The sequence below is a fragment of the Penaeus japonicus genome, unplaced genomic scaffold (genome assembly GCF_977035675.1).
Source record: "Penaeus japonicus unplaced genomic scaffold, GWHDUDI00000001_assembly GWHDUDI00000035, whole genome shotgun sequence".
Classification (NCBI taxonomy): Eukaryota; Metazoa; Arthropoda; class Malacostraca; order Decapoda; family Penaeidae; genus Penaeus; species Penaeus japonicus.
The window spans coordinates 18,637,465-18,647,464 of NW_028234437.1; the positions used below are offsets into that span (position 1 = coordinate 18,637,465).

General features: G+C 36.9%; 2 protein-coding genes across 4 annotated transcripts in view; one reads left to right on the top strand and one right to left on the bottom strand.

Moving 5' to 3' along the window:
* The window catches only part of l(3)80Fg (dnaJ homolog subfamily C member 16 l(3)80Fg), a 34,702-nt gene extending 34,119 nt beyond the window's left edge, over positions 1 to 583 (top strand). The window contains exon 17 of the mRNA XM_043003825.2: positions 1 to 583. This exon is cut by the window's left edge and continues 1,856 nt beyond it. The gene's annotated coding sequence lies outside the window, so the exon portion shown is untranslated.
* Positions 584 to 615: 32 nt separating this feature from the next.
* The window catches only part of LOC122245946 (uncharacterized), a 68,796-nt gene continuing 59,411 nt past the window's right edge, over positions 616 to 10,000 (bottom strand). For 2 of the 3 annotated variants that reach the window (XM_043004117.2, XM_043004115.2), the window contains exons 4-12: positions 6,532 to 7,007; positions 6,189 to 6,395; positions 5,957 to 6,040; positions 5,523 to 5,674; positions 4,977 to 5,144; positions 4,700 to 4,853; positions 3,713 to 4,200; positions 3,373 to 3,516; positions 616 to 3,023 (exon numbers count right to left, since the gene is read on the bottom strand). In XM_043004117.2, coding sequence (XP_042860051.1) covers positions 2,877 to 3,023; positions 3,373 to 3,516; positions 3,713 to 4,200; positions 4,700 to 4,853; positions 4,977 to 5,144; positions 5,523 to 5,674; positions 5,957 to 6,040; positions 6,189 to 6,395; positions 6,532 to 7,007 — 2,020 coding nt within the window. In that variant the 3' untranslated portion in view covers positions 616 to 2,876. The remainder of the gene's footprint in view (positions 3,024 to 3,372; positions 3,517 to 3,712; positions 4,201 to 4,699; positions 4,854 to 4,976; positions 5,145 to 5,522; positions 5,675 to 5,956; positions 6,041 to 6,188; positions 6,396 to 6,531; positions 7,008 to 10,000) is intronic. The other variant, XM_043004119.2, reaches the window with a different exon arrangement.

Here is a 10,000-nt window from a genome sequence, read left to right on the forward strand (position 1 = left end):
TTGTGTATAATTGGACAATTGGCAGACAGACATCAAGAAAGGTATACTATGAACTGCAAATAAAAGCTTTTAGTAAATATGGAGAAAAGATGACAAAAATTGGAAATCCTTTCAATTTCTAAATACATGCTAGGATTGCAGTGATACAACTGTACATACACAAATTTAGCTTTGCTATAGACTAGATATTGTAGTCAGTGAAAAGCAGTTTCATTTTGTTGAGTATAATTCTGCCATATATCTTTAAAAAATTCCATCATTATGAGGATGGTTATGTATAAAGTTGAAATTATGGATGATTTTCAGTTCCATACTGAATGTGTACTTGTATGTTTTTGCATGTTTATACCCTGTGTAGAATTGAACGGTTATGGACTTACCTTAAAGGACATGCTTATATTACAAAAATTTGAAGGGTAAAACTTCAAGTTAATGTTTAACAGGTCTTCCCTTCAAATTATGCATTTGAAAGAAAATGTATAAATAAAAAGGAATATGCAGGATTACCTGTATAAAGACATACAGTCTAGTCACTTTGTCAGCCAGACCTTTGATTATTAATAAACTCTTAAATCCTTACAAACAGTTTTATTTAAGGATACAAAAACTCACAACACAGTTTATATATTTTTTTCTTTTTTCAATGACTTAGGACAGTGCTTTCTCAATCAGGCAACAAGTATTTTCCAATTGATCATTGAACAATCTCAATACTTGTGTTCAAATTGGATCCTATACACTATTTACAATGATACCATTGTACCCATCCTTCCCACATGATGCAGACCATAAGTGAAAAACTAAATATTCTCCTTAAAAAATGGGGTAAGGGAAAGGTCTAATTTAGTGAACTAAATACAGAAGTAGTTTGGGTCGGATGGGCAATGGTGACAAAGGTACAAATATTCAATCACTATCATTATTTTACAATAACTTTATTACAAGGCCCCATGGGAGCAACCATTTTTAAACAAAGCAAAACGTAATTGGTAAGAATACCTCATATTAGTCCTCTAGACTAAAAACAGAAAAATAGGTACAGTGACCACCTACATCAAGGAAAACAAGGGAGAGGGAACAATTCAATAATAGTAAAGATGAACACGTCATTTCTTCTATGAAATTGGAAACAAAAAGTACAAACAAGATTACAATGAGCTATTGGGAGAGTCCATGACACAGATTACATAAGCGTATAATTAGCTGTGTAACCATTGGAGGGGTAAAGCACAGCACATTCGAGAGAGGACCGACGAGTCTTGAGGCCATATTTTCCTCATGCAAATACACAATTCTTTTTTTTTGTTTTTGTTTTTAATTCTGACGTTCTATTACATGTTGCAAACTAATGAGCAAAGGATACAGATCAAGATTTGACACTTGTGTCTCCTTTATAAGACAAAGCATCAATATACAGTTATATATTAGAATGGGCAGCTAAGCATACACCAGCCTTCATGATGTCTAAGTTCTAACATCCCAGCTTCTACATCAAACTTGTCAATGTGGTTTAATGTTTACTGATAGCAAGATAATTTGTGATTATCGTATTTACTACAAGACAAATTACCCGATTCTTACAAGCAGGTATGTTTGAATGTTCCACTCCTATACATGTTGATCATCTCACCACAAAATTTCCACTTTCAGAATCACTGGGTATATAAATGGTATTTAAGGATGATCTTTGGCAGTGCATACAATAAATTAATCATGTACCATAAATCTAGACTTTTGAAAATTGTATCATACACCCATGAAATACTAAAATAAATAACACTTTCAGTACAATAAAGAACATAACAATTCCCTTTTCATAACCAGAAAACAATTAACTATAATATTTTTCCATTCAAATAATCCAGATTGGATGGCACATTATAGGTTTTAATTTACCAACACAAGCCTTTAGTGCCTTGATAGAAAGCAAAACCAATTTCTTCAGTTGCTTAGTAAACAAATGTTTTGAATTAAGTTGACTGTATATAACACTTTCCAAAGCATAACTTTACTCAATCATTCTCTCTATGCTTCTACCACCAGTCTACATCTTAAACTATCTATCTCAACTGCTCATTCAAGCAATCTATGCTACATCCATTAATCGTCTTGACTAACCTATCTAGAACTAACCTTGCACACACACTTGCTCATTAAAATTATACAAAATAAAGAAAGAAAAAAGGAAAAAAAATAAAAATAAAGAACAATCACAGATTGCTGAGCCCTGCTGAATCCTCCTAACTCGTGCAAACAACCTTGTGATTCTTCAAACCCCTTACCTTCCTAATGATATCTCAATCCTAATATATTTTTCAAGTTCAATTTAGCAGTACCTCATGACATATATTTTTTATGGATTTCTTTTTAGTATTTTTTTTTTTCTTATTCTGATTGGTTCATATACATATTTTTCAATATACAATAATCCTGATGACTAATACATTGATAAACTGAATGAACTTTAAAGTATCTATTCTAATTTTAATTTACCATTGTATCAACATGATCTTTTTATTTTTCCCTTGAGGATGCATGCCCAACTGTACTTTTCACACACTTTATACAAGGCATCACTTAACCCAGAACATGTAGTATTGCATATATAAAGAAGCTTTCAATGCTTTTAAAGGTTCTTCCTATAGCCATATTAAATACATTTATGAACATTCTTCTATACATTCCTTTATGAAGATTCATGATTTCATATTTCCATACATCTCATGTGCAATATTGTAAGTAGAATACATAAGTTCTAAACAATAAACTTTGCTTGTCCTTTTCTTTGGTTTTGGACTTATTTCTAGCTCTGCTTTGCCCATGCATTCTTTATGCCTTTAAGTTCTTGAAGTTGGAATTTCCACGTAATGCCACCATCAGTTGCGATGAATCTGCAGCACACATTGCCCAGTAGCATCCTTCAACCCAGAGATGGTCCACTTAGGTTCAGCAGTGTCATCAAACTGACCATCATCCTCTGGTGCTGAATCAGTAACTTCGCTCATTGGAGAGCTACGCCCGCTCTGCAAAAGGAAAAAACACATTATACATGCATTATATATGTTTTACACATGTGCATCTCAAACAAGAAAAGCAATTTTTTTTTTGCTTTAATCCATTCACGCCAGTTGACTTGCTATCACGTTTAGTGTTTGTTGAGTCAGACGCTGGGGACGAGATATTTAGTCAAGGCTGGCATGGTGGGTGATCGGGCGTACAGCGCTCGCCCGCGGCTAGTGCAGCCGAGAATCCCGAGGCATTAGGCTTATGTGTCAAAATAGAGTCAAAATAGCCCTGTCGTTAATGGGTTAAAAAGTAACAATAGATAAGAAGTTGCCACATTATTCATAAACGAGGTAATTTAGAACTTACCTCTTCCATATTAATGGGTTCGTGACTGGAGGAGTCTAATGGAGGGCTGGGGGGGCCAATATCACAGTCATCTGTCTCCCTCACCATAATCATATACTCAGCATTGTTCAGTGGGAAGACACGTTGTTCATATGGAACTACACCCTGCAAAAAAAAAAAAAAAAAATAGGTTATAAACTAACGTACTACTTAGTTATGCTTTTCATGTTACCTTTATATGCAGATTAGCTTTGTAAAGGTTTAAATAAATATATCTATAAATAAATACCAATTCTTGATTTTTTCTGAATGTTTGTTTCATTTACCAGAAGAAAAAAATCTTACACATTGCAGCACATACCTCCGTTCTTTCTGTTAAACCATCATCCAAGCCAAGGAATCCCCGAGATCTGCTTCCGCTGCTGAAGGTGCGGTTACGACGGCTACCGGGCAGATGTGAAGAGGGCGTGGAAGATGATGTGGAAGTGGTGAGTGGCGCAGAGGTGCTTAGTGAGGTGGTTGTGGCTTGGGATGTTGATGAAGTTAAAGGGTTGTATATACAGCCTCCCAGCTGAGAGTTGTGGACAAGAAGCTGGCCAGATTGGGATTGCGAACTGCCAGAATACCCAGAGAGTGGAGTGGTACTATTGGACAAGGTAGACATAGGAGAAGTGATGGATAAACTTGATGATGTAGGGAAAGCTGAAGCACTAGAGACTGCTGGGACTGCTGAAAGGGATGAAGACTGATTGGAGTCTTCCGAAGGAGCTAGAGGTGTGGTGGGTGGAGTGGCTAAGGGTGATATGGTGTCACTTGCTGGATCAGGCGGCCTTGGTGACAACGGATGGTCTGTCGGGGGAAAAAATAATGGTACTCAGGGGAAAGTCTCCACATTCCAAAATCATGCAATTCTTATTGAAATTCATGAGCTAGATTCTCTAGGAAGGCAACCAAATTGAATCACCTCTAAAATGTACTGATCAAATTATAGATTAGCCTAAAGCTCTAACAAACATGACTGCAGTTAAATAAAACAACCAATAGCTATACATATATTACATAATATTTCTGCAAATGCATTTATAAAATGTTCAAATAAGAGGGAAAATAAAATACATTATCATTTTGTATTAATAACAATACTAATAATGATAATACCCATTACAATATAATAAAAAAATAAAATAAAATAAAAATTACTATAATAAATTATAACAATTATATAATATACTAAAATAAAAAAAGCATGACGTATAAATGTAAAGTACTTTATTCAATAATAATAAAAAGAAAAGTGTGAAGCATGAGAAAACCAGAACCGGAATACGACTTTTGACTCGGGGCTCACCTGGTGTATTAGTTCCTGAGGAGTCCGTCCGTCGTGACCTTGAAGACCTGGAGGTAACTTGCATATGGAGATGCTGAAGGAACTTCTTGCGCTCCAATTCTTCACTACGGCTGTGTCTGGCAAGGGTCGCTTCTTCACTGACATCTTCCTCAAACTGGTGAATATGATTTTCTTAGGACATGCCCCAACATATTTCTCTCTCAAATAAATGACAGAAATATACATTCCCACACTCCTCCAGATCAAAATATGTGCAAATGACGGCCACGTAACGTACCTCATCTTCTTGACTAGTACCGCTGTGAACATTATTTGGGATAAGGGGAACTATCCTCCATTTGGGAGTCGGGATCTCCTTATACTCCAACTTTTCAACTCGAGTTGAGGCTGCCATACTATATGGAATCACAATGTTATCTATGTCGTAAGAATTGGAACTCGTACTCTGAAAAGAAAGAATGGATCAGAAGTGGAATGGTGAAATTCTATATAGGAAACTTTGAGGACAATAAAGGAACTCAGTTATAAAAAATAAATCCTCAATCAAAAACTAAGACCTTTGTTCCACAGATCCCTCATAACATACCACATATACATGTATCATTCTGAATGTGATAAGAACAAAAGAGGAAAGAATGAAATAGATTTTTTTTCTTGCATCTGACATATCAATTTGGTTCATAAATATGGTTATGAACAGCTGCTACAAAAATTGAAATAGACCTTCCAGATACTACTACTAAAAAAAAAAGATGAATATACAGACAAAGCATCCTATGCTATGCTTATCACAAGAAATATCTAAACTAATGTGAACAATTACCTGTTTCATTTTTTGGCTAGAAGTTGACGAATGTCTTTTATGAGCTGATCGGTCAATGGGTGCAGGGCTTGCCGAGGGAGAGGAGTGAAGGCTGCTCCCATACACAGAGCTAGCATCGTCATCTTCTTCAACACGAACTCTTTTGATTGCTACTGTCAAAAACACAATTTGGTTGAAAAGTGCCATTTATCAAGGGAAAAAAAAGGCTAAGTCAGCTATAAAAACAAATTTAAATAGAACACTAAATATGAAGCTATAATAAACAAAAATTAAGAATCATTAAACATTACCCACACTTAATTACAAGAAACACATGAAAATAGTGCTCTTTTGAAATTTCTTTAATTTATCAAAATAATGTTTAAAATATAACTAATACTGGTAAAAGCCTGGGTATTTTGAAGAACAAATCATCACAACGTAGTTCCACTTACATAAAGCTTCCTGCGCAGAAATACGTTTTCTTTTGTAGTCTACATCTCTTAGTACTTCTCCTGTCAGTAAGGATTTCTTTAATTCTGTGAAGAGAATATAAAATAAATTACTTATCACAAATTTGACTGACAGTTGTTACATAATTATATTAATTTCACTGCGTATACCTAAAAGCACACTGGTATCTGTATTACCCATACCTAAAAAAACATTGTCATCTGTATTACTCACTTAATGTTATTCTTCCCTTTCCTTCCTTCTTATGCTTTTTATATTCTTTTTTACGATCTTTATCCTTTTTCTTTTTCTTCTCCACATGCAAAGTTTCTCGGTTTGTTCTGGTAACAGGTAGAGGCTGGAGGGTCTTGGCTGTCAGAACTTGTCTCTGCCAATCAGTCGTTTTCAGTATGGCATCAAAACGTTCTGATAATGACACATCTGTAAAAATGAATTTTATGCAATTAAAAGCATGAATAAACAATATAATCAACATGGAAAATCTACCTAACATTGTATATTCTCAAAAGATGTATATTTATGGTCAAAAACAACCATAAAGCCAAAGTGAACTTACCTGCAGGTTGAGAGAGAACCGGGTGGAAGGTAGGATCAACTCGCGCATGTCTCTCATTCCAAGGCTGTGTGTCTGGGTCTGGAGGGGCTGTTGGAGGAACTATACCTTGGAGACGTGTGCATAAGACACATGTTAAAGGTAGGACACACTTGCATTGCACTGCTGGAATGCGGCCTCCCCCGGCTCCTCTCCTGTGACTGGCACAGAGTCCCGCTCCGGCCCTCACTAATCGCCGTCTCTTGACGGCTCTTAACCCTTGGGTGCGAGCCGAGACGAAGGAAGAGTCGCCGACACCCCCACTGATACCATCATCTATCCGACCATGATAGCCATTGACAGTAGTGCGGGAGGTAGGGGCAGCAAGGCAAGTGAGGGCAGGGTCATGGACATCTAGATGAGCTGGGTCACGCAAGGTCATCCCTCTCCATCTACTCCCTTCTTCCACTTGTACTGCACCTTTATTGTTGCGTACATGCCTGCAATCAAAGAAACAGTTGAGAATATTCTATAGGATATGATACAAAACACTAGATCAAATAAAATATTACACATATACAAAAGTACTTGATAGTAACCCTACCAATATTAATTTACAAGAGACCTATCAGCCAGACAAACAACTTAAAAAAAAATTCTTCTGAAACTAAGATTCTTTCAGTAAAAAGATTTTTAATCTCTACCAGACTGCCATTTTCATAATGTAATTGATCTATACATATTTACTCTCTGTTCAGACTACCTCATTTCTGTCTTTCCTACCCAGGGTATATCTAATGAATTTTCTTGTAGGGGGAAAGGGTGCAAGCCTCTAATCTGCTGGCTGGCAACACGGGTTAATTTCTTCCTTAATTTCCAAACAAGGGGAGTAATTTACCTGCAAAAAGAGCATTGGGAAGGGTCCCACCCCCCTTGGTATTGTTCCTGCCTAAAGAAGGAGGTATTACACCTTAAGCGTTTCATACTAATGAAGAAAAAACAAGAGTACAGGAAAAATCTCCCTTTGCATGTTTAATAGTATTCCACAAATGAAAATGGTACAGAATAATCTAATAAGATTAACTAATATGTGAACTGTAATTAATAAAAAATAAACTGGGTTTTATGATCATACTTCCTCTGTAATAACAATAACATTTTCCAAAGTGTTCCATCTCTTATAATTTAAATCAAAAGTAGTTATTTTGCTCAAGCATTAATTCTACTTCTAACATCCTTTTCTGATTTAGGAATAAACACAGAGTCATAATATTTACATATCAATATATGATGCATTTAACCCACTGCGGACGGGGGATATATTCGCTTGCCCAGTCTCCAGGATGGTTTTATTTCAGAGCAAGACAGCTTCACCAAACATACTTTGACTTTTCCCACTCTCTTTTAGTCACACTCATTGTCCAGCTAGAGCCATTTTTGTGTTTTAATTTTTGTGTTTTACTCTATTAATGCTGCAGTTGACTAAAATATTAGTTTAGGGTCCATATCAGCTCATTATTTTCTTTTTCATCAGTATTGCTGTTTTATAGGATGACAAAAGGCAACTTTACTTTTTTAGTATTTATGCAGTCATGAACAAATACGGAACATATAATTATTCACAATGAAGACAACATGAAAAGATAGGGAGAAGGAAAATTGTGCCTCTGCCTGCATATCCTTCATCTGCAGTATTTTAGAACAAGAGGTTGGTAACTTGCTGTGTGACATTACTCTATAAAGAAGTGCTAACTAGAGACCATGGATGGGTGCCATTCAAGATTCTCTCACCTGCTGGTGCTTGAAGAAAGTGGTGCCATCAAGGTTTTGGATGTTAGGTAAAACCCTTTTGCTTCGTATTACAGTAATTTTAGTAATTATGACTGCAACTGTCATCATCACTCACTCACCACTCATAGTAAAGTAGAATAACACAGTGATCCAAAATCTCCGAACGTCGTATGTGTCATGATGCCCATCGTCAGGCCAGAGGTCTTATGTCATTTATGTCGTGACACCCATACGTAATGGGTAATACAACTTTGTTAACATCCAAGCTCAGGGGGGTGAACCCTAAAACAATAGCAATGACAGAGAGGATCCTAAAAATTCTTGCCCTTGACCAAAACAAAAATTTCTGATGCATGCATTCGTTCGTGCGAAGGGAAAGAGTAAGAAATTAAGAAATAAAGAAAGAGAGGAGGAACTAGAGAGAGAGAGAGAGAGAGAGAGAGAGAGAGAGAGAGAGAGAGAGAGAGAGAGAGAGAGAGAGAGAGAGAGAGAGAGAGAGAGAGAGAGAGAGAGTGAGAGTGAGAGAGAGAGTGAGTGAGAGAGAAGAAACAAATCAATAGATGGGGGGCGGGGTTGAGAGAGAGGAGAGAGGAGAGAGGAGAGAAAGGAGAGAGAAAGGAGAGTGAAAGGAGAGAGAGAGAGAGAGAGAGAGAGAGAGAGAGAGAGAGAGAGAGAGAGAGAGAGAGAGAGAGAGAGAGAGAGAGAGAGAGGGGGAGAGGGAGAGAGGGAGAGGAGAGAGGGAGGAGAGAGGGAGGAGAGAGAGAAGAGAGAGGAAAAGAGAGAGAGAGAGAGAGAGAGAGAGGAGAGAGAGAGAGAGAGAGAGAGAGAGAGAGAGAGAGAGAGAGAGAGAGAGAGAGAGAGTGTGTGTGTGTGTGTGTGTGTGTGTGTGTGTGTGTGTGTGTGTGTGTGTGTGTGTGTGTGTGCGCGCGCGTGTGTGCATGAGTGCACATGTGGGTGTGCGTAATATATGCGCATTTGGTAAGTGTTCAGAATATCTAATGCACTCATCCAGTCATCATTTCCTTTCCAAATTCATCTATTCAATTATTTGTAATCAAAAATAAATAAATCATTTGGTTACTACTGACACTTCCTAAATCAACCAACAATCAGCAAAATTAAGGGTGGAGAAAATGCCAATAATTAAGAATACATTGATTAACGTTCTGAGTTCAGTATTTAAGTCATTTCTGGCAAAAGAAAAGTTAGTGTTCAACCCGTTATTGACAGGTGACGCATTTTTTTTCATTTCACATGATGCAGGAGCTCTGGCCTGACGACAGGTGTCATGAAGTTTGTGGATTTTGGATTACTGTTTCATTTTATTATGCTATGAGTAATGAGTGTGTGATGATGACAATTGCAGTCATAATTATCATAACTGCTGTAATATTAAGCAAAATGGGTTTCTCCTAACATCCAAAACCTAGATGGCATCACTTCCTTCTAGCACCAGCATCTATGGTCTCTAGCAAACACTATCTTTATAAAGAAATGGCATATAGCAAGTTGCTAACCTCTTACTCAAAAGTAGCGCAGATGAAGGATGTACAGGCAGAGGAAGGAGACTCAAACCATGCCCAATGTCTACAATGTGTCCCTGTGTCAGTAGAGATGCCTTGTACTGTGGCACTCACTGTCATAAGCACACTTTTTCTTCCTCTTCCTTACCTCTTCATGTTATTTTCATTATGGATGAATA